Source organism: Denticeps clupeoides, chromosome 19 (genome assembly GCF_900700375.1).
Source record: "Denticeps clupeoides chromosome 19, fDenClu1.1, whole genome shotgun sequence".
Classification (NCBI taxonomy): Eukaryota; Metazoa; Chordata; class Actinopteri; order Clupeiformes; family Denticipitidae; genus Denticeps; species Denticeps clupeoides.
Genome location: NC_041725.1, coordinates 2,585,971 through 2,611,210, shown reverse-complemented (window position 1 = coordinate 2,611,210; position 25,240 = coordinate 2,585,971). Strand labels below are relative to the sequence as shown.

Here is a 25,240-nt window from a genome sequence, read left to right as displayed (position 1 = left end):
GTATGTCCCTCTGGTCCGCCTGAAAAGGAACTACGACAACGCAAGTCATATTCAGATTGTAATTTACTCATTTTGGTAAGCAGGTCTGGACTTTCTATGAACACTGTGAAACACATCAAATCAGTTCTCGTTGCTTGTCCTTGGGTTTTTGGTCAAGGCGTGTAATTTAATTGAATATTTTCCCCATATTACAGCGCTTAAAATCGGTCCGAGCAGAGATGGTGAAACTCAACAAAACAGCAGTGTATTTAATTTCCAGTTCCTCTTAATCTTAAGAGTCATTACAATAATAACATATTTAACAACAGAGAGAGGAGCTCTGTTTGGCTGAACCAGCAACCTTCTGATTACAGGTCCGCATCCTTACCTGCTAAGCCACCATTGCCACACTGCAGTCCAGGAAAAAGTCAATTTTCCAATGCTGATTCAGCCATTCTTTCTCAATGTAGGGTGAGAAACACACTGGGTCTGGATATAAATGCCGTCTTGTACTGTTAAAACTTTTGCTTAAGTAGAAATTGCCATGTAAATATAGAGTAATCAATTTGGAAAAAAGTTATTAAATTTTTTTTTAAACATAGGATGGGACAACCAACAGCCTTCTACAGTAACACAGATATCAACATCAACACAGTCATTCTTTTTATTCTTAAAGTGAAGTGAAAGTGATTGTAATTGTGATGCACTGCAGAACAGCACATGGTGCACACAAAACAAAATGTGTCCTCTTCATCACCCTTGGTGAGCAGTGGGCAGCCATGACAGGTGCCCGGGGAGCAGAGTGTGGGGGCGGTGCTTTGCTCAGTGGCACCTTGGTGGATCAGGATTGGAATAAAATACAAACAAACAAATAAATAAATAAACATTTGTTCACTGAGGTTAGGTTTAGGTTTTCCTTCTCTACAATATCAGACAAATCCGCCCTTATCTTTCAACACAGGTCACCCAGCTACTGGTTCAGTCCTTAGTAACCTCACGACTGGATTACTGTAACTCCCTTCTAGCTGGTCTACCTCTATGTACCATCTGACCTCTACAACTCATACAAAATGCAGCAGCACGACTGATCTTCAACCGTCCCAAATTCTCCCACACCACCCCACTACGTTCCCTCCACTGGCTCCCAGTAGCTGCACGCATCAGATTCAAAATACTGATACTGGCCTACAAACCCAAATATGGAGTAGCACCATCCTACCTCACAGCCCTTATTACACCTCGCACTGCACCTCGTATACTCCGAGCCTCCAGTACTGCTCGCCTGGTCCCTCCATCTCTGAAGGTAAAAGGAAGATGCTCATCTAGACTCTTCTCTGTCTTGGCCACTCGGTGGTGGAATGAACTTCCCCTCGAGGTCAGAACAGCTCAGTCACTGAGCACTTTCAAACGGCAGCTCAAGACCTTCATCTTTAAAGAATATTTAGATTAGCTTGTAACTTTTTTACTGTCGAACTTGTGTACAGAATCTACAACAGAGTGAATAAAAAGACTGTATTCATAGTTGGGGTCCTAGTGAACCAGAACTGATCACTTCATCGATGGTAACTTGAAAGCACGTTGTAAGTCGCTCTGGATAAGGGCGTCTGCCAAATGCCTTAAAAGTAAATGTTTAGAGGTGGGCTTATGTTATATGACATACAAACACTTTAATGATTGCCAAAAGCACAGTTGCGACTATCTGTGTAATTAAGAAATGAAGAATGTTTTAAATGTTTTAGAATAACAATTCACAATTTAAATAGTTTTCTGCTGTAAAGGCGTTAAAATACCACTTATGGTTCTCTTCATGGGTTTAATTAAAATTCTGGACCAAGAGTCCCAACAGGAGGAACATTTCAGATTGACTGGCTCTGTATGCTGATGCAGCCAGACCTGTAGCCCATACAGATTACAGGTGTCATAATGCCATAAACAACGAAATGGAAGCATTTATACTCAAAGCAATTTTGGCAAAAATTTGTCAAAAGCTGGTCCAGTGCACCCATTGGGCAGTGGTGGCCTAGCGGCCCCGTAATCAGAAGGTTGCCTTTTCAAATCCCGATCCGCCAAGGTGCCACTGAGTTGCCACTGAGCAAAGCACCGTCCCCACACACTGCTCCCCGGTCACTGCTCACTCAGGGTGATGGGTTAAATGCAGAGAAAAAATTTCATTGTGTGCACCGTGGGCTGTGCTGCTGTGTATCACAAGTGAAAATCATTTCACTTTCTTTCACTTGGTTTAATCTCACCGAGGAGCTTTCTCTTGCTCAGAGTTTCACTTCACATGTCATTTAAATGATGAGAGCATGAGGGCTTTTTCCTTCTCTGCTTAGTCATCCTTGTAAGAAAGAGGGATTTGGCGGAGGTGTTGGCAGTGGAAACCGCTTCATTCCCTCAAAACTCTCATGACTTGGACATCTAAACCGCCCAAACCCGGCTCCACGTTCCCTGCACCCAGTGGAAATTTACCAACATGTGCCTCCTGACTTAACGTCATAATGAGTCTTTCCACGAGAGTGTGAGATGTCACACAGGAGCGTACACACACACACACACACACACGTCAACTAGTGCCTGAGGAAATTCTGTTCAGCTTCTGCACCAGAAAACAGGCTCCAGATGGGAACACCTTTTAGGTTTTAATTATCAGTCACAAGTAGTAACCACATGCTAATGCATAATATTTAAAGATAAATAAATTAAATAATGGCTATGTAGGAATGTCTAGGTAATGCTGCAGTAAAAACAGAAAGACGGGAATAATGCCAGCAGCTCTTTTGCCAGTCAGATCTGGTTTGCCCAAGTGTCCTCTAACCCACATGCATTCTGGTTCAACTAGCCAAAAGTAAGGAAATGAGAAAACAACTGTGCTCCACACATGCAGTTGTCAGTTCATTTTCATCAATGTATACTAATGTTGTTTTCCTCAACCAACCTTTATGGCATGATGAAGACGAGACAAGACTTAAATTCTGGTCATGTGATGACTATAAAAAATAACTATTTGACTAACTATAACTATTTGATAACCATATCAAAATCGATCCTGTAATATTGTTGATTAATAAAATATCTTAATTTTTTCTGACTAAATTGAGACTTTTAATTGTGTTATTATATCACGGTTTTGGTTTCCCTTATCTCCCATATGGTTGAATGCTTCTGCAATACACATTGACAGCAGCATTCATTAGATTTCAAGACATTTCTGATGGTTTAGCAGATGGCTGGGAGAAAATGACAAAGTGATCTTTGGATGCACTTTCTTGACAATGAGATGGTCAAAAAGCATGGAACTAATCGAGTGTCTTCTGTGTCTGGAATGGATGTGGAGTATTCTTCAGTCTATAAGATAATAATAATATAATAATAAGATAACCTTGTTTTAATTAAGATTTGACTTAAAGAAAATTTTGACTGAGTTAAATAGAGACAAAAATACAATTTTAATTGACTAAAAGTAGACTAAAATGCAATCAGTTTTTGTTGACTAAAATAGTCATGGATAATTCTGAATAAAATGCTCAGACTTTTAGTTGACTGAACCTTGACTATACCAAAAGTTGACGTGACTAAGACTAATAAAAACTAAAATGGCAGCTTGACGCAAAGCCTAGAATTAAGTTCAAATTAAGACGGGCTGCCAAAAACACAACTGTAGTTCAGACCATGCTGAAGGTTTGTCCTTAAAATCATTCCCCTCTGCCCTAATCCAAAATTACAAACCAACAGTGACAACAGTCCCCTAGGAGAAACTCAGGGACACAATAGTAGTAAGTAGTGTTTGAACCAGTGACTTTGTGGTGTTCTGGTACTGAAGTTTACGGACGTGTGTAACACTATTCTGTGTTCGTATTGCGTATTATGTGAAATATTTAACACACACATATATATTTTCGAATTGATCCCTGAGAAACACAAATAAAAGACAAAAACACAGGACTCAGAAGAAATTGGTGTCTAGGACAGAAGGAGAGTAAATGACAGAATCAAGGAAAGCACAGAAAGGAAAAAAAAATTCTACAAATGTGAATGTGGGTGAACACAATGAAGGTCACAGTTATGGAGGACTGTCTCCTACTGATTGTCTCCTCCTGTCTCCACCCAAATAATGAGTCACCAATAAATACACAGAAGCTAAAACTAAATAAATACATTAATTAAAATGGCAACACACTCACTCATTAAAAAACACTGACTTTTATCCCCAAAATCAATTAATACGGATTTAAATATGCAAATAATACATTTACAAGCCAATGAACATCCTGCTCTCATTGATCCACTGGGTAAAAATGAGAATTCAGCTCAGCAAGCAAGGTGAGAGGGGCTTGTACATATCACATGGGGTTGCCTTGAGGATCAGTGAAAAGCTCTTATCCAGAGACGTAACACGGAATTCCGTGTGAGCGCGCGCGCACACACACACACAACACACACACACACACACACACACACACACACACACACACACACACACACACACACACACACACACACACACACACACACACACACACACACACAAGATGCAGACAGGAGACCTGCGGTTCAGGTTATGTCAGTGTGAGTATTCAGATGAGTTTGTATGTGTGTGTGTGTGTGTGTGTAACTATGTGTGTGTCATACCTGTATCTGCTTGAGGATTTTGGGGATGGGCTTGCAGTTAAGTTTCTGGCAGGCCTGGATGTAGGCGCTCAGGATCTCTTCCACGGTCACATTCTGGGCTGTTGAGAGCAGGGGTCAAAAGGTCAGACTTCAACACAGCACACAAAGCAAGGACACTGGAGTCCTGGAAGATGCAGAGGTAACAGCTATAATGCTAAGAGTACACAGAACAGGCAGCACTTTTATCACTTATAAGTGTAGTCAGTGATGACTACACTTACAAGTGATAAAAGTGCTGCCCGGAGCAACACTTGGAGTGGAGCGTCTATTCTGGAGGTCTGGGAAAATTCCCAGTGGGCCAGGTGGGTGGGTGGGGTGGGATGGGAATGGAAATGAACAGAGAAATACAAGGGCGTGCAGAATGGATCTGATTTGCAATCCTCAGCCATTGCAGTCAGATGATGCATTTTAATCAGCATCATTTAGCCTTTGGAACAACCTGCCAGAGGACCTGACACAGACATTTTGTATTTTACCTTCATTTAAAGAAAAAAAAAAAAAATAAAAAAAATAAAAAATTCACTTCATACAAATAGCTTCATTATTATACACCTTTGCACAAAACATGCTACAGGAAAAAAACAAACTTAAAAAGAAAATAGAATCACAATGACATTGGTGATGAAAAATATTCTAAAGCTTAAGAAGATAACATCAGAACCAGTCATGAAGAGTGCAATTTTCACACTTTTCAAACTGCAAGTTTCACACTGATCAAAACTTTAGTGAAGCATTTGTAACTGAGTGGACCTAAAAAAATTAGTTGGTGGTCTGCAGACCACCTTAAGCACAGTAATCCAAGCGTCCGTCTCACAGGGTGTTAACATAGCAGCAGACATCCAGAGGAGTGGGCGACTGTGGCTGCTCTCAATTTCTCAATAACAGCCACTGTTCAGAGCCTGTGGCCACCCTCAAATCCCCAATGCCTAGACTAACTCCAGTCAGCAGCCAGTCTATGACTGACACACACACACACACACACACACACACACACACACACACACACACACACACACACACACACACACACACACACACGAAAAAGGCTGCTGAACTCCAAACAGCTCAGTCAGTCAGTCAAAGACACAACACACCCTATAGAAATGTCTTGGCCTTAAAGGTTTGCAAACAAGATAGGAAATTCATAGAATTATTAATTCATTTTCACCTCTGCATGCTGTGACGTATTGTTGCGCGCCTCTAAAACCTAGACGGAGTGGAGGTTGATTACAGCAGTGGGTGCATTTGAGATGGATTTGTGTCTGTCTGCTGTCTGCTGCAGGCGTGGAGTACGATCTGAATGCAATGCAGAGGTCATGGCACTGGTGCTTTTATTTCATGAATAAACTGCTTTTATTTTTTGACATTTTTACATTTTGTGATTTCTGAAAGTCATGAGGTGTTGATGTAATGAAGTTAGAAAGAGAAAGCCTGACAATATGCTTTCCTAAAGGGAGCAGCCGAAGAAAAAAGAAGAAAAATATTAAAGCAAAAATGTTCACTTGTATATATCGGAATGGGTATTGGTATCTACAGTAATCTCTCAGGATTGGAAAAATCTGTTGATCGGTCCATTGAGTATGGCTTCACATAGGTCTGCACGATTTGGGGAAAAAAGACATATTGCAATTATTGAGATCAATATTGCGATATGCGATTGCGATATGATAAAGGGCACTTGCTTGTATATCAATGAAAAGTCGCATACAAATTACTAATAGTGAAATGTTTAATTTCAAAGTGAAACATACAAACTGCTTATAACAACTTGAAATGCCCAGTGCTTTCAAAATACAATATTCTACAAAATTAAATAATCACAAAAAACTCTTTACATTACTGTTGAATGACAAACCCTGGTAAGGCTATACAACTGTTTTGATTATATTTGGCCATTATAAAATCCCGTATTATAGTTCTTACGTTTAACCAAAACGTTGTTTGGAGGCTGACTTGAACACAGGGATGCATAGCTTTGCTAGCTTAGCTAAGATTAAGATTTGTAAACTGAGGTGAATTTCTTTAGGAAACCTTCAAAGTTTGAGAAAAGTTAACTGAACAGCAAAGAACAGTCTAAATAGTTAATGCCTATGTTTAGCCAAAACGTTGTTTGGAGGCTGACGAACACAGGAATGCATAACTTCGCTAGCTTAGCTAAGGTTAAGACTTATAAAACGGGATTTTATAATGGCCAAATATATTCAAAACAATTGTCCAGCCTTACCTATGAAATGTAATCCCCGGGATCTGGTTTGGAGCGTACAGCGGTTTGTACAGCCCCAAGCAGCACAAGAGTGAGGCATTTTTATGCACTTCTCTCCATAGACATGTATGTGCTTCATGCCACAGCAGAGCCTATCGCAATATGGCGGAGACGTTGACGTACGATGCAGCTCATCATGCGGTGTCTACCCATATGTCTCCGAATCGAATGTCATGTGACCAAACACGTCACATCCAACTGAAGTGAGACTTCATTCAGCTCGCAAACTTTGAGAGAATGAGAGAATGGATCAGATATGTTGCCGATCCAATCCATCTACTAATCATTTAAATCGCAGTTTTTTGCGTTCATGTACATTTACATTTACATTTACGGCATTTGGCAGACGCCCTTATCCAGAGCGACTTACAACGTGCTTTCAAGTTACCATCGATGAAGAGATCAATTCCGGTTCACTAGGACCCCAACTATGAATACATCTATTTAATTCACTCTGTTGTAGATTCTGTACACAAAGTTTGACAAGAAAATTACAATTTAATCTAAATATTCTTTAAAGAGGAAGGTCTTGAGCTGTCGTTTGAAGGTGCTCAGTGACTGAGCTGTTCTGACCTCGAGGGGAAGTTCATTCCACCACCGAGGGGCCAAGACAGAGAAGAGTCTAGATGAATGTTTTCCTTTTACCTTCAGAGATGGAGGGACCAGGCGAGCAGTACTGGAGGCTCGGAGTAGACGAGGTGCAGTGCGGGGTGTAATAAGGGCTGTGAGGTAGGATGGTGCTGCTCCATGTTTGGCTTTGTAGGCCAGCATCAGTATTTTGAACCTGATGCGTGCAGCTACTGGGAGCCAGTGAAGGGAACGTAGCAGAGGGGTGGTATGGGAGAATTTGGGAAGGTTGAAGATCAGTCGTGCTGCTGCATTTTGTATGAGTTGTAGAGGTCGGATGGTACATAGTGGTAGACCAGCTAGAAGGGAGTTGCAGTAGTCCAGTCGTGAGATTACTAAGGACTGAACCAGTAGTTGGGTGGCCTGGGTTGACAGGTAAGGGCGGATTCGTCTGATATTGTAGAGAAGGAATCTACATGAGCGGGAAAGATTGCTGATGTGAGTTGAGAAGGAGAGTTGGTTGTCTATTGTTACGCAAAGGTTGCGGGCTGTTGCAGAAGGAGAGAGCTGCGAGTTGTCTAGGTAAATAGCAAGATCCTGATGTGGTGAAGAATCTGCTGGAATGAATATTAGTTCAGTTTTGGTGGGATTGAGTTGGAGGTGATGGGCTGCCATCCAAGACGAGATGTCTGTTAGACATGCAGAGATTTTGGAAGCAGCATGAAGATCAGAGGGAGGAAAGGAGAAGAGGAGTTGTGTGTCGTCAGCATAGCAGTGGTAGGATAATCCATGTGAGGAAATGACCTCACCAAGTGATCTCGTGTAGAGGGAGAAAAGGAGAGGACCTAGCACCGAGCCTTGAGGGACACCAGTGGAGAGTCTACGTGAGGTAGAGGTGGATCCTTTCCAAGTCACTTGGTAAGATCGCTCATCAAGGTAGGAAGCAAACTTGTGAGTCTTGTGGTTAACGGTGTCAAATGCAGCAGATAGGTCAAGGAGAACAAGAACTGATGACAGTTTTGCCAATCTGGCTGCATGTAGCTGCTCGGTAACCGCCAAAAGGGCAGTCTCGGTGGAATGAGCTGTTCTGAAGCCAGACTGGTTAGGATCCAGGAGGTTGTTCTGTGATAAATGGAGTGATAGCTGGTTGTAGACACAGCGCTCAAGGATTTTGGATAGAAATGAGAGGAGGGAAACTGGTCTGTAATTGTTAATGTCTGTAGGATCAGCAGTGGGTTTCTTTAGGATTGGAAGAACCCTGGCTGTTTTGAAGGCGGATGGTACGTGGCCAGATGAGATTGAGCCGTTTATGATATAAGAAATGAAAGGGATGAGGTCAGGGGAGATAGTTTGAAACATTGCAGAAGGTATTGGATCTAGTGGACAGGTGGTTGGGTTGCCTGTGGAAATAATCTGAATGATTTCATCAGATGTGATTTTAGAAAATTGATTTAGAGTAGTTGTCGAATTTTCAGAGGGAAGAGTAGGATTAGTGGTGGAGAATGTCTCACAGATTTTTTCAATCTTCCCTGTGAAGAAGTTGGCAAAATCATCAGCTGTTAATGAAGTTGGGGCAGGGGAAGTCGGGGGGTTGAGTAGGGATAAGAAGATGTTGTGGAGTTTTTGAGGGTTGTGGGCAGAGGCTTCTAGTTTTGTTTTGTAGAAAGCAGTTTTAGCAGTAGTGAGGTTAGTAGAAAATTTGCGCAGAAGATTCTGGTAATCCAGTAGGTCTGAGTCAAGTTGAGATTTCTTGTATTTTCTCTCCGCTGCTCGAAGAACTCTTCGATTGCTACGCAATGTATCGGAGAGCCAGGGCGCAGGGGGAGAAGTCCTTTTGGGTTTAGTTGATATAGGACAGAGTTGATCAATGGAAAGGGAAAGTGAGGTGAGGAGAGAGTTAGTAGCGGTCTCTAGTGGTAAGGAGAGGAATGAGTCAGGGGTTGGGAGATGTGAAAGAATGCAGGAAGATACAGATGAAGGTGAGACAGTGTGAAGGTTTTGTCTAATGAAGGATGGACGGGGGACAGTTGTGGATCCTGTAGGTACAGTGAGTGTAAAGGTCAGGAAGTGGTGGTCAGAGATGTGAAGGGGAGTGGAAGAAAGGTCAGAAGTTGGAGAAGGACGACTGAAGACCAGGTCCAAGACATTCCCTCCTTTGTGTGTGGGAGAGATGTTGCTGTTGGTTAAGGAGAAAGAGTGGAGAAGGGGAAGAAGGCAGGATGATTGTAGCTGGGTTGATGGAAGGTTGAAGTCACCAAGGAGAGTTAGGGGGGTTTCTAAGGAGAAAGTGCTGAGGAGAGTGTCCAATTCATCTATAAAGGTCCCAAGTGGCCCTGGAGGGCGATATAAGACTATGAGAATGATGTTCACAGGAGAAGAAACTGAGACTGCATGGAATTCGAAAGAAGAGATGCTAAGATGTGTCAGAGGCATTGGTGTGAAGGACCAATTTCTAGATATAAAAATGTAATCGCACAGACTGACATCGTGATTATTATTGCGATTAGATTAATCGTGCAGCTTCACACCATAAAATAAAATGGTGCAACGGTGCACAGGTTGTCGTAACTTCACTATTTGGCAGTCCGCCAAAAGAATCACTGAATGATATTTTGTCATAGTTTGGTGCTCCATAGGTTCATCAGATACAAAGGCGTGTGCAATAGTTAATAATTATTATATCTATATAAAATATAGATACTGTTATTGTTGCCAAATAGTATCAGCCGCTACTGTTGCCGAGTGAGTCGGAAGAGTACAGTGCATTGCTGTCAGCAGTTCAGCCAGCTCACAGGAACACCACACACATCCTGGCCTGCCTCCCGTGTCAACAGAAAACACCAGAGAAGGGGGCATAGTTCAAGGTCAGAGTTCAAATCAGATCTGGCACTCAACAATAATCCCAAACTGCTAGAGAGTCTCGAGAACTCGCCACAGGTATTTAACAAAATAGATAAACAGAAACCGCTTACAAGAAATCAAAAGGAAATCACACTCAAAGACATCTTGAAATGAAAAGGTCAATAGTTAAAAGAAGAAAACTTGTCTTACACTGAGTGTTATAGTCTGACTGCACAGCATGGTACAGGGCGATACGGAGGATGTTTTGGCTAAACCATGTCTGAAACACAGGCGCTAGCCCAGCCTACTCACAGCATTCTCCTTTCCTGAGGCCTGAACAGACACAAGATACCATATTCAGCCTGATCTGAGGTAGTCCACAAACACCATGACCTAACACAACCTCAGACCGATTCCTGTGGGGAAGTTAAGGGAGGCGGAAGATGGGAGAGTTAAAACCAGCGAGAGGAATCCCACATTTATTTCCCCCAAATTATAGACAATAACAGGAACAGCCCCAAATAACAAAAATAGCAGGTGTTTCCACCATTTGCCGCAATGACGGCTTGACAGCGACGTCTCATGCTCCTCACTAGCCTCATGATGTTGTTCCGAGGCAATGCGTTCGACTCTTACACAAGTGCTACACGCAGTTCTGCCAGGTCACGTACGACACGATACGATCATTCAAACTGGTCCCAGGCGTGCTCTATGGGGTTCAGGTCAGGGGACATTGATGGCCTCATACCATATGACTTCCTAAATTTGAGCTGTAACAATTCTGCCACAATGTAGTGACATCCATGAACAGAAAGTTCATGGATGTTCAAGGGGTGGTGGTGGGGTGTGTGTGTGTGTGGGGGGGGTGATGATTGGTTCTGTGTCTTTATGCAAGTCTGCTCATGACACTTTGAGACGCATTAAGTTCACGAGCAACATCTGACTGCCTGCCACTGACCCGAAGTTGCACCATGGCCAGGTGACGCTGCTCGTCCATTAAGTGACGTTGTGTTTTCATGGCTGTTTGAATGATGAACTTGGAATGACTTACTGACAGTACCAGCATTTTATACACACAGAATTTTGAAATTGATGCCACATTGAGAAAGGTTGTCACTTGGTATTGGCCCAAATATAAGTACACAATGAGAAAACACAAAGTGAGGCGTGTCTATCACCCCAATACTATTGCCTCTCAATCCCAAAAATGTTTGAAGTGAAACAAACACTGTATGTATGACATCCACTAATTCTCTCACCATATACCTAACTTATTATAAGTAATGTGTGTAAATATAGACACACACACACACACACTTTCAGATTTTTTTTTTTTTTTTTGTTTTCACATTTGTTGGTCCGTATGTAATGACTGCTTTGGTGACAAGTAGTGCTGCACAATTAATCTAATCACAATCGTAATCGTGATGTCAGTCTGTGCGATTACATGAACGCAAAAAGCTGCGATTTAAATGATTAGTACATGGATTGGATCGGCAACATTTCACTCATTCTCTCAAAGTTTGCGAGCTGACCGAAGTCTCACGTCAGTCGAATGTGATGTGTTTGGTCACATGACTTCGGTTCGGATCAATGGAGACCTCAGATTTGTGACTCGCATAGACATCTGGGTAGACGCCGCATGACGAGCTGCATCGTATGTCAACGTCGCTGCCATATTGCGATAGGTTCTGCTGTGGCGTGAAGCATATACATGTCTATGGAGAGAAGTGCATAAAAGTGCCTCACTCTTGTGCTGCTTGGGGCTGTACAAACCGCTGTATGCTCCAAACCAGATCCCGGGGATTACATATCATAGGTAAGGCTGGACGATTGTTTTGAATATATTTGGCCATTATCCCGTTTTATTAGTCTTAACCTTAGCTAAGCTAGGCTAAGCTAGCGAAGCTATGCATTCCTATGTTCAAGTCAGCCTCCAAACAACGTTTTGGCTAAACGTAGGCATTAACTATTTAGACTGTTCTTAGCTGTTTAGTTAACTTTTCTCAAACTTTGAAGGTTTTCTAAAGAAATTCACCTCAGTTTACAAATCTTAACCTTAGCTAAGCTAGCGAAGCTATGCATTCCTGTGTTCAAGTCAACCTCCAAACAACGTTTTGGTTAAACGTAAGAACTATAATACGGGATTGTATAATGGCCAAATATAATCAAAACAGTTTTTTGGGATTATTTAATTTTGTAGAATATTGTATTTTGAAAGCACTGGGCATTTCAAGTTGTAGTTTGCATGTTTCACTATTAGTAATTTGTATGCGACTTTTCATTGATATACCAGCAAATGCCCTTTATCATATCGCAATCGCATATCGCAATATTGATCTCAATAATGTCTTTTTCCCCAAATCGTGCAGCCCTAGGGACAAGTATTTACTTATCATTCCATTAAAGCAATTATGAATCTGTGCGAGAGAGAGACCAAAGATGAACACCGATAATAACAGGATACATTTCTGCAGAGTGTATTAAACACCTGAGTTCCCATTCAGGTCACAATATACGCTGCCTATTACATTTCTAGAATGCCCTTATTCTGATTAATTACCTGAAGAGAGCACACGCACACACGCACTGAAGCGGACCTGAAAATTGACTCAACGGTCTCTTATGAACAGAGCCACACAGGCATTAATAGCTCCAGTAAAACATGTCCTAATGCCCAGGCTGAATTGGCTGATGATGCCCTTCTCATCTGACCCTGAGTCAGTGGACTAGTCTGACTGTACTGCAGCAGGAGTCCCAAAAAAAACAAAAAACAAAAAATCCAAAATTCAGCAGCACCACACTTACATACATTTTGTTAAAAAACACAGGGAATGCGAAGAGGTGAAACGTTTAAAAGACAAGTACTTCTAACAGAGCAATTCTTGTTTCCAGTGCGTGCATGTGTGTGCATGAGCATGCTTGTGAACACCATGTCCTTGGAAACACATTAACTCAGGGGTGTGTGTATGTAGAGCTAGGGCATGAGTAAACATTCCCAGAGGGTCTGAGAGGAAAGACACACATTCCCTTTCTTCGTTCCAGAGACACACACACACACACACACACAGGCCAGGGCTCTAAAATACCTGTCATTTATATCAATGAATGCTTCATTAAGAAGAAAAGAATTTACAATGTAATTAAGAAAAAAGGTTTTGCTGAAACCAAACACTGGGATCTATGGATTGAGTGGAACTTGACTGCCGAGCGTGTTGCATAAGACAGGTGTGAAATCCGAAGAGCTTTATTCTGTAGTGACAGGAGATCTACTGGGTTGTGAGACTGTGTGTGTGTGTGTGTGTGTGTGTGTGTGTGTGTGTGTGTGTGTGTGTCAGCAGCTGATGTTTAGGCTGAGTGTAGCAGTAAGAATTGCTGTTTCTCTTTCTCATTACCACAGACCATCACTGCCTGTCCTAGCAGCCTGTTTACAACATGTAAGAGCTGATCTAGAAACAGCTCAGCACATCTGAAAGCAATATCATAAACATTCTCACTCAACAATCTATTTGTACTCTTTGAATAAATAGATAGATAAATAAATATACACACATCACAACTCTTTGACGGACACTTTCATAAGATTAACCTGCCCCAACAACTCGGCTGGCCCATTTCCTGTGAAGTTGAATAAACTTGCTGGTTTTGTTGGTACAGGAAAGGAGCAGTGAAAGAATTTTAAAGACTCCAGCCATTGAATTCAATTTCCATGATTGGCCTTGGCTACTTTCCACAATGCAACACGCCTGCAGATCTTCTGTGCTTGCTAACCTCATAAATTAAATGCTGCTTCAATAACAGATTAAAAGAATTACTTGAAATCAATATATTGGGGGTGTAATGGTACTACACGGTAAAAAACCGAACCGACCGGTCCACCCTGCATGGTCCAATCCAGCATTATTTCGCTTTTGCTATTCATCTTCAATTAATTCAAGTGATTGGACAAGTTCTGGTGCTTGCTGTGGCGATTGCCTCTTCTTCTGCAGTCCTGGAACAGGGGATGCCACCATAGCACCAGAGCACGTAAAGCTCCTCCCTGCGAGTTACTGTCCAATCATTGTCATGCCGCCACCTACTTGCTCCTCTCACACTGTTATAAATCGAGCAGAGCTGAAAGTGATGCAGAAAAATGCAGATGCTGGGACTTCCATCTTATTCACCCTTTATTAACTTCTGGTGTTTACTACCTACGCCCGGTGGAATGTTCAGACCTGAAACAAAATAGTCACATGTTCCTTATTTTTACTGTTAGGTTCAAAAGTAAAATACAAGCAGTGCTCATTAAAAGCCGCATGATGTGTGGTTTGGATAAAACCCTGTGAAAAGTAATAAACATTTACAGCATTTATCAGACACCCTTATCCAGAGCGACTTACAATCAGTAATTACAGGGACAGTCCCCATGAAGCACCTTAGGGTTAAGTGTCTTGCTCAGGGACACAATGGTAGTAAGTGGGATTTGAACCTGTGTCTTCTGGTTCATAGGCGAGTGTGTTACCCACTAGGCTACTACCACCCTTTAAACCCCCTGCAATAATAAATAGATTGTGTTGTAGATCTCTGGACACTCAGAGACTGAGAAGATCAGCCTTTCCTGAATTTCCGCTTTGTATCTGTGTTTCGATAGGGCAAACTGAACACTAGCCTTCTTCAATGCTTTGATTCTATTGGTCGTGTAAAAATGCATCACTGTATGGTATGTAACATCATAACTTTTTTGCTCAGGGACCCAAGCAGGCTTTCACTGCCACTGGTCACTTCCATGTACGTGGTCAGTTCCCAATCAGTACCACTTGCCCAATCGATTTAAGAATGACTAGTTGCTTCATAAAAGCCAAAAAAAGTAAAAATCACACAAGTGTAGGCTGATAGCTCTGCCCCACCACATAACACAGTTTTCACATCTGGTACAATCCGCAGCAAAGCAACAACTGTCTGTTGAAATTGGCAGAAAACATGTACCCCAAAAACCAAGGTACGGACTGTACTGTTGGATTCATGTACCATCTAATATACACAACCTGAAAAATACAGAAAATGATCAAACAGCTTATTGAAATAAGCTCCACCACGTATCAAAAAGATGAAGTCAGACAATAACTGGGGTGAATGGCGGAGAGTAAATAAACTAGGTCAAAAAGGCTAAGGCCAGCACTGGGAAATGCAAAGATTTGTGTCCCCCATTTGGGACATTGCCAGCATTGATTAACCTACATCTCCTCTCTCAGTCAGGCACTTCTTTCCCAGACCCGAGTGCTGACACACTCTCTTCAGACAAAGACAGAGGCGAACCAGAGCGAAGGCAAGAGAGGGAAGGGAGGAACAGAGCAAGTTTGGAGAAAAGAAACGGCCCGAAGGCGCGGCTCTTTCGTCTGACTATGCAGGTGCATTGTTGTACGAACTGGTTTGTGTCCCCTGGAGGGACAGAAGTGGAAAGACAAACATGCTACACTGCTCTCCCTTGAAGTAAAACAGCAGTAAGAAAACGGTCCTTGAGGGCTGGTTAAAAGGAGAAATATGTACAGTTAAAAGAAAAAAGAAGAAATAAAAGTGATGTCATTTTTAGTTTTGCTGTTACCTAAAAGTCATATTGCTTTGCTGAGGTTTTTACTAGCATGCCAACCAGCTAGCTCTGACCTGCCCCGCCTTGAAATACCACTGTGTGAAAGGGTTGGGCAGCCGGCAGCTTGGCTACTGAAAAGAAGCACTATGTATAATATTCCCATTTCGGTCAGTACAAACTGAAATAAAAGCAAAATAAATAGAAAAACACTTCCTGTTTTGGCATCCACACTTACTGCCGCTATGCTGTGACACAAATATTCACAATTCAAATGATGAATCAGGTTTGACGTACTGCCAACAAAACCCATTTCAGCCGAACAACGAAAACGGTTCTCATCTACTGTCTGATGCTACTGTAGTTCACTCAAAAGCACAAATATTCAGGAGAGCCAATACATACAGGCCCCCAAGCCAAGGGGGGTGGTTACACAGAAATTATTTTCAGGTTTCTTCTGTCTGCTAAAGACCATACTATAAATTTCCAATTTCAAAAAAACTAAATGTTTGAAAAGGAAGAAAGGAGCTCCCATCTGTTCCATGTAAATATTGTGGAAATAGCTCTCTGTAGAACACAAAAAGGCTGTATGAAGTTAAAAGACATTTAATGCTGCGGTTCAGACAGTAGACACTGAGGATCTCAAGCTAAGCTATAAGATGAAGAGCATACCAATAGGCTCTTGGATGCAGACTATCCCATGACATCTTGGTATGTGGGTAAGGTTAAAAGTTTCAAAAACAAATGAAAACACTAAGATAATATATACATTACGGCATTTATCAGATTACCTTATCAAGAGCAACTCAGGGTTAAGTGTCTTGCTCAGGGACACAATGGTACTAAGTGGGGTTTGAACCTGAGACTTTGTGCTCTTCCGGCCTTGTAGGCGAGTGCTTCACCCACTAGGCTATACACTATTTGCTCTCCATAATCTGAACCAACGGGGGACAAAAACGTAATGCAGATGACATGCAAGAACGTCCAACCGCCAACTGTTAAGCTGTTAAAACAACACCTTCAGTGGCACCAGAAACCGGCCAAACTTGCTCCAGGAAGCGGTTTCGCTGCATTAACTGCATTTGACATTGATGTAGTCGTTAGCGGTTGTTTCCATTATGTATTTCTTCAGGTGTGGATTTAAAAAAAAAAAAATCACAGAGGCTAAGTCACTTTTAATGTGGAATTAGCTATGTTAAAACTTGCTACTTTTTACTTTTATATCGGTCTTGTTGGTCCCCTAATACTGTATCTGAAGTCTCTTTCCGAAATTCAGCCTTGGTGCAGAATTACAGCCACTGAAGAGAAGAGAGGAGGGACGAGGGCGGCCTATAGAAGTGAGGGGGCCTTCGTGGAAATGACATCATCACCATTCACCAACCACAATGTTTGGTGCTGACCGGAAGTCATTTTTATGTTCATATATGTTCATTTTGTGCTCATTTTTACATCCAACTGCAGGTGAGGGTGGGAAATTCACTGGGTGGACAAAGCATGAGAAATGGGGGTAACCTTTCCCCTTATGACTACCTAAGGGGACAAATTCCAGATCTGACTGTCTGAACTGCAAAGCAGAATGACCAAAGCATCTATCACCATTTCTAGCCACCGCAGGACCATAGACAGTCTAGGGGAACTCAAATTAATGTTAAATAAACTCACTAAGTGACATTTCTATGTCATGGGACCTTTAAAAAGGTTTAGCATTGTAAAAACCCTAGGGAAGCTTGAATTGAAATAGATAAAGGGATTGCCGAGATCTAAGGGCTTCTTAGAATAGAAAAAGATTGGGGTTGTTATCTGAAATCTAGGTGGTCTGATCCAGACGCTTAGGCCAACCCATGGCTGTGTCATCTGCTCACCACGAGGGCTTGAGATTAAAGCCCTTTTCACACATGCACTGCCTCTCTGAACCTTTCTAGATATTATACAAAGGAGCTGTGATAGTTCTAGCTGTTAACTGTAAACTGTTGCCATTTTCTTTAGTAGACTAAAGAAAAAAACATTTTAGTCCACGTTTAAAAGAAAACAAGCTCCGTAATCACCAAGAGGCACAGATTCACGACCATCAGCAGAGGTCATCACTGGTAGCTGAAGCATTTGTGGCAGCAATGTGGACAGGGGACAGTGGGGCTGGGGAATGGGAGTTCACTCTAATTTCCTCTTCTGCATGAAAAGAAAGGTTGGATTGTAGTCCATTTTGACCAAAAGAACCCTTAATCTGAGTGTGCTAAACAACCTGTGTTTTCACACACGCCTACTTGAACACAAAACTGACAGTAGTAACACAAAAATAAGATTATGCAGCCTCACAATCCTGTACCATGTGCTGGGGTCAATATGAGCTGGCTGAGAAACCACCAAACATCTGAGTTCTTCAAATGCTTCATCAGTCTCAGTCATGTACAGGGACGATTCTCTACGTGATGCACAGGACATTTTGATAACACAAACTAGTGGTCAGAACTATGAACAAGAAAACTAGTCTCACTTGTTTAAACAAACTTCCACAATAAAATTCTGTGAACTCTAAGCATTCAGACAAATCTATTGCATAAAATATTACAATGTATAATTGGTGTCAACATTTTGTAATATAATCATGTTTATGCAATACCAATATATGCAACTAAAAGTGACCAAGATGGTGTGATGCACGGGACAATGTTTAACACACGATAGCCAGTACTCAAGGGTTAAAATGTGGTCCATTGTATGAATATTTTAATTAAGTCTGATGCACTATTCAATATAACATATATAAACTGAACTTCATACATTTTGAACACATACATTTTGAGTGCACTGTTTAAAAAATATATAAAATAAATAAAAACATACATCTGATAAATTATAGACCTTATTGGTGGTTTTAATAGATTGTTTGAACAATCACTGTAGTTTGGAGAAATGCTGTACATTGTAATACCAGCAAGCATTTCAAAACCATTTTGCTTTCAACTACTATACATGGGCAAGATAAATATCATTATACGGTTACACTGGAATGATGGTGACTTAGTTGGTAAAACACTAGGTACAAACCCCAGACTACAAATGTGCACATGCAGTTATTTCATGAACACTTCAATCCAATAAACAGAAGGCCATAAAACTTTTTGAGATGAATGATCCTGTAGCACAGAATAATTTTCCTTAAACACACAAACACCAATTTTGAACTATTACCGACTGTTGCCCCTGCCTCTAGAATTAAATGAATGAAAAAAAAAATGCATGCGTGGGATTCCTCTAAGGCCAGGGTTAGGAAGAAATTTGGACCAAAATCCAGGTTGATCATCATGCTTGTGAACAGGATCATGGCTGACGGGATGAAATGAAATGAAATATGTATGGCAGTACACAAGTTAAAAAGGTGCTGCACTCAGTTCAGCTATAACTGGCCGTACCCAACCACTGCACCACATTCGAAGTCGAAGATCAACCATGTTGAGGTCAGCTGTGAGCTTAGTTCATGAAATCTGAGCACTTCATCATATAAGAAATGCTTTATACTGCAAAATATTATGACTGTCAGGAGGGGCATGTCAAGCCCAAAGATGGTTGGATTAACTCTTAATGAACACCAGTTCAAGTCCATTATTTTTCAGAAAATTGATTCAAATTTGATAAATAGTTTATTGAAAGAATACAAGAAACATGTTGTATATTTAAAAAAAGAAATCAGTAATGTACTAACCAAAAGCAAAATGATGCAAATGATAATCATTTAAATGTTCTTGTGAAGATCATATAAGACAACATAATTTCAATGACTTCACACCACCCCCTTCAATCAAAAATAAGAGTTAACAATTTACGAGGCCAATCAATAGTGAGCAGCATCAAAGACTAAATGCTCGCACCAAACTACTCATGGCTACAGCATAAAGTTAAAATTAGAGATATCAATGGAAAAATAGTCCAGTACACACAGTGTTTATGTTTGACCTCCATGAGAAATGGGAGGAGAGGGAAGTGAAGTTGCAGAAGAGGGAAGTCCGAGATCTCGGTTGCTCGGTGGGGGGCAGGAAACTTCCTCTCCTGTAAACCACCACTGCAAACACAGGACGGGGAGGGAAATTCTGAATTCAGTCCTGACTCCACTTCCATTTCTCATACCATGTGGAAGGACACAGTGCTCGCATCAGCACCAGAGGAGCGAAGGCTTCGTAGCAGAGGGTCTAGGGTTTGGTCAACGACGTTACGACTAATTATCTTGGTCAACGAGCCTTTATGACATGATGAAATCAAGAAGCGATGTAAATGCTGGTCATGTGATAATAACTATAACGAAATACATTATGTAATATTGTTGACGAGTAAAAACGAAACTAAATATGGTTTAGAAGAACTAACTAAAATGTTAAGGAAATTGTTTTAATTGCGTTATAATTGACTAAAACTAGACTAAAATATTCATGGATAATTCTGACTAACATGAACAGAAGCATGACTCTGGATGTGACTAAGACTAATAAAGACGAGAATGACATCTTGACGCAAAGGCTAGACAAAAACTAAAATTAAGACAGGCTGCCAAAAACAACTCTACTTCACACTTACACCGCCAAGCACCCTCTCGCTCATTCAATACATACGTGTCTGTGCATGTTTAGTGGGTAAGACGTCTGCAATTGTCAACATTAGGATGTACAAGAAACAACACTAAACATTCTGTCCTTACAAGGAGAGAAATTGTCCTCACTTCAGAAAAAATTACAATCACATCACAATCGGTACATAAGAAAAGTATTTTGCAGCACTAAAAAAAAAAAAAAAAAAAAAAAAAACTCACGTCTTTATGAGCTCTAGACGAGCACGCTAGCAGATTGTGGCAAGAGACCAATCAAACAAATCGTTCGGACCCACGGTGGAATTAACGCTGCATGAAATGGATTAGAAACAACGCAACACAACAAACAAGGCCGTGCCTAAAATGACATGCTTGTTCTGTGACAATGTCACTGCTGACATGGTGTAGAGATCGGCTTTCACATGCAGCTATTCTGTAACCCAGATCAGGTGACCGGTTTATCAGCCTCACCTTTGAAACACGCATGGACTGTGCAAGACACACTTCGCCAAGGGCCGGGTGACATAAGTGAGACAAAGGCGGCAAAGAAAGCCATTACGATAAATCCTGGTGTGTGGTCGTAGCTGCTAACTACCCATATCCCAGCGTCTACCCATATCTCCGAATCGAAAGTCATGTGACCAAACACGTCACATCCGACTGAAGTGAGACTTCAGTCAGCTCGCAAACTTTGAGAGAATGCATCGGATATGTTGCCAATCCAATCCATGTACTAATCATTTAAAGCGCAGCTTTTTGCGTTCATGTAATCGCACAGACTGACATTGCGATTGCGATTAGATTAATCGTGCAGCACTACTGAGCACTGTAAATATGAGAATTATATTGCAACGTGCATAATATCCAGACGTCGCTGCCATAGCTCAGGTGAGCAACAGTGCTTTGCTGACACCTCAGATGGTGTGTGGTGTGTGTGTGTGTGGTGTGTGTGTGTCTGCAGGTTCTATGATGCCTGAAATCACAAAACAAATTTCTGATTCTGGCCCACTATAGAGAATTAATACTAATTCTCTAATCTTTCTAGTCTAGACAAAAAAAAAGCTTCACTAACTATACTACCTTAAGGCTGCTTTTATTGTGAAACAGCAGGTACGGAACCTGGCTGTACCATGAAGTTCTCTGCGTCTGTTTTGGCCTCACGTTCTGCTGAGCTGCATCTTTATGCTGTTTTCACCTCATCAGATTGTTCAGGTCAGAAGAAATTTTACAGAACTCGGAAGAACCGACGTTTTTTTATCTAAAAATCCTTCCGAGTGAACACATCTAGCCAGGCGGCATTGTGTGGCCATTTTCTACAGCATGGTCTTTAGAGAACATAATAATAACAGAGCAAAGAACTTCAAGACATCAAATTATTGCTTTTATGTTGATGATAAACTGACAATAAGGGATGGCCCGCAATCAATGAATTCCAGCGTTTTATAATCCAGATACCTCTAGTTCTGCACCATATTCATTGTACTTGTTTCAATGACAAAGATATTCTGATTTAAAATGATATTGGTGATATGAAAATGTCCCTCTCTTTAATCAAAAGTGATTATTCTCCAACTTAAGTCGTTTTGAGTTAGCTAGGCTGACCTAGTAGCATGTAGAGAAGTGTTGTTTTTGTCAATGAAATACACGATGAAATGATGCAGAAATAATGCCACGGTTGCATATTGCGGAAGTGATGTCATCTGTGCAACTGGATGGGAGATACAGGAAAAAAAAAGCGATATAGTAACGTGATTAATTGAGAGGAAATAACATCTTTTTCTTGTTTACGCCAACGAAATCTTTAGTGAAGTCTTTTCTCGTGAACCATATTTAGTCTTGTTTTATTCGTCGACAATACTACATGATAAATGCTGGTCATCATTTACGTTGGGTCTCGTGTCATCTTCATCACTTCAAAAAAGGTTACTTTCACAAAGATATTTCGATACGAATATCATTGACAAAAACAACACTAATATAGAGGTCAGGGGTCAACGGCTTGTGATAATAAGCACAACCTTGGAGAGCAGGGGGGTGACCCGGTGTCACCTGTCCTCAGACACTATGTTTGGGGGTTCGCTGCAAGCACTAATCCATTTCGAAAACTTGGAAGCGGCTCAGCTGGCAGCGTGTAATGGTGGCACATTGTCAATTACAACAGAGGACAACGTCCCACCAAACCCAAATGAGAAAGAAAGAAAAACAACAACATTTATGGGTGGTCTGATATTATGAGACATTTTCATGGTTAGATCCAAAAAGGTCTTACCGTGTCTCCAAGGGTCTTTAGGCTCCACAGCCCCGGAGACTATGTCCTCGTCCGAGGGAAAGGTCACCCTCTTGGCCCCAGGTTTATGTTTCTCTCCCTCCTCCTGGGTGGGACTCTCCTCCGTCACAGGGGTATCTGAAGGTGTCTCCTCCTGCCGTGATCCTGAGGATTCCTCTGCTTCTCTGGAGTCCGGCTGGAGATCTGCACCAGCAGAGGCACTTACCTCACAGCGAGCGGAACTAGGCACCAGCGGTTCTGGCTCCAAAACCCCACTCTCGTCCAAGGTTAAATCCACCCCGATATCCATGTCCCCATCATCGTCTCGTGCTCCAGTGGAAAATCTGGAGCCAGCTGCATGATCCAATCTGGGATTTTGGTCAAAAGAACCATCATCCAGGTTGGAGCAGGTCGCTGTGGATGCGACGTGAAACAGGCCGGACTTATTCCCGTTAACCTCCACACTGTCCAAGTTGTCTTCATCCACCTGCCGCCCAACATCTCCGTCCATTAAGAGGAGGCTTTCGCTTGGCATGATCTGGGCAGTAGAATTGTTCTTTGTCTTAGAATTGCACAGATCTGCAGCTTGCTCGGCGCTGTTCATCTTCTCATGTCCAGAGAGGAGACAAGACGAACCGCTGGCTGGATTTAAGAGACTTGTCAAAAAGGTGATGTCTTCCCCCCAAACCTGATTCCTAAACGCGTATGTGGCCACAAATAGTCAAGAACACCTCCCTGCTTTTAAAGCCTAAGTGCTCCAGTGCCAAGTAGTCGACTTACTAATATTTAAATGCGCCACAGTTGTGCAAACTCAGCTAAAATAGTACAGAACTTTACTCAAGTGTCGACGTGAAAACTAGACAATTACCGCACGGCCACAGACAGCTGTCCATTTCAAGAAGAAGAAAGAAAAGGTCCGTCAGAACAAACGGCGGAGCGAACAGAGCCGCCGCATCCCCGCCGCCCAGGTGAGCAGCAGGCCGGCCAGCTTCGCCAGGAAAACTCCTTCACGGCGCCTCCATGGCGCTAGCGCGCGTTAGCCAGCGCTAGCTCCCGCTCCGACGCCGCTTCGCCTGCACACAAAAAAACACCAGCGGGCGGCCGAGGCTCACAGGCGAGCGGTACCCGCCATCGCTCCGTTACAGGATGTCCCGGCGTTTAAAAAAGCGCATCGCACGGCCGGAGCCGCCGCTCAGGCGGAGAGAAAAGCGGGCGCCATAGCGCACAGGCTGCCTGGTCGGACAACAACCGCCGCTAAATAATTTAATCGCCCGGTTATCCCAAACGCCTTCGGTGTTAACTTCTCTCTCTTTTGTTTTTAAGCGACAGTCAGTCCATTCCGTCGCACGGAGCGGACAGGCACCATTAAATTTCCTCCACCTTCTGCTATTGTACTCCAGTCCAAGTCCAAGTGCTGTTTGTTGTCCATACGTCCATACGTCATCCGAGTTCAGTTCCGACACTGTGATTAAACTCCGCCACTTTCGCTTTAAAAACACGCAAGATAAAAAAAAATATAACTAGAAGAAAAACATAACTTAACATAACATACGTTTTATGTTTTATAAAGGAAATTACCTGTAAAATTGTTAAAACCGTCATGCACTAATCTGTCGAATCTGCCGCGACATGAGGCTAAATTGTGGAGCGTCACCAATTCTAACATTTGTTTATTTATAGTATTTTCCTGTATTTTATGTTATTGCATTTGACAGTGTTTCAATGTTTTTGTAATGTAAATAGATTTTTTTGTACGAGAAATTATTTGAGCTACGTGTCCGTTTCATGAATTAGCTACATTTTTGCATCAGCAAGTTCACCATATCAGTGTCAGGACCCCCTGCGCCCCCTTCAGACCATGTAGTGACAGTACATTTGCTGTAGCGGGCTTTAGGGGTTACAAATTAGAGGTTATCTGCTTCCACACTTGTGCAAATTCAGATTAAATAGAAGAATTTTACTGAATTACAAAATTAAAATCAGCAAACATGGCCGTACATAATTCAATTTCAAGAAAACAAATTCAAAAGATGTTACGAACCTGGGACAATTGTGACTAGGATTGGAGCAGAAGTTTGAACATGGAGTGTTGTGCTTTGGGCAAAAAAAAAAAACATTCCTGGACATTCCTCTGTAGTAAAAGTAACTATGGAATAGTTTTCAACAGTACTTTATTGCACACCTGAACTTTGAAAAATAGTTTAGTTTGAGCAAAACCCTGGTGAATGGGCAGAATTGCGTCAGGGCATCCGGCACAAAAATGAACATAAAATGAAAAGTGGCGATAAATATAATCCCAGAGCATTTTGTGCTACTTTTGAACCCAGCTACTTTCTTGGTGCCGGTCCCAAGTTTCATTTTTTAGTTCTAGATTGTATCCCCAGTAGGGGGCAGTATGTCACTTACACCAAAAATTCGCACTTACACTTCGATATTTAAGGACAGTTGAATGTTGACCGCCTCAATTACATCACCAAATTCTGTAATTTTTGAGAACATATTATATTCATTTTTCAC

At 41.8% G+C, this 25,240-nt stretch overlaps 1 protein-coding gene across 1 annotated transcript in view; it reads right to left on the bottom strand.

Annotated features, from left to right (window-relative positions):
- The window catches only part of ppp1r37 (protein phosphatase 1, regulatory subunit 37), a 35,851-nt gene extending 11,680 nt beyond the window's left edge, over positions 1-24,171 (bottom strand). The window contains exons 1-2 of the mRNA XM_028962939.1: positions 22,727-24,171; positions 4,609-4,706 (exon numbers count right to left, since the gene is read on the bottom strand). Coding sequence (XP_028818772.1) covers positions 4,609-4,706; positions 22,727-23,327 — 699 coding nt within the window. The 5' untranslated portion in view covers positions 23,328-24,171. The remainder of the gene's footprint in view (positions 1-4,608; positions 4,707-22,726) is intronic.
- Between the last annotated feature and the right edge of the window lie 1,069 nt (positions 24,172-25,240).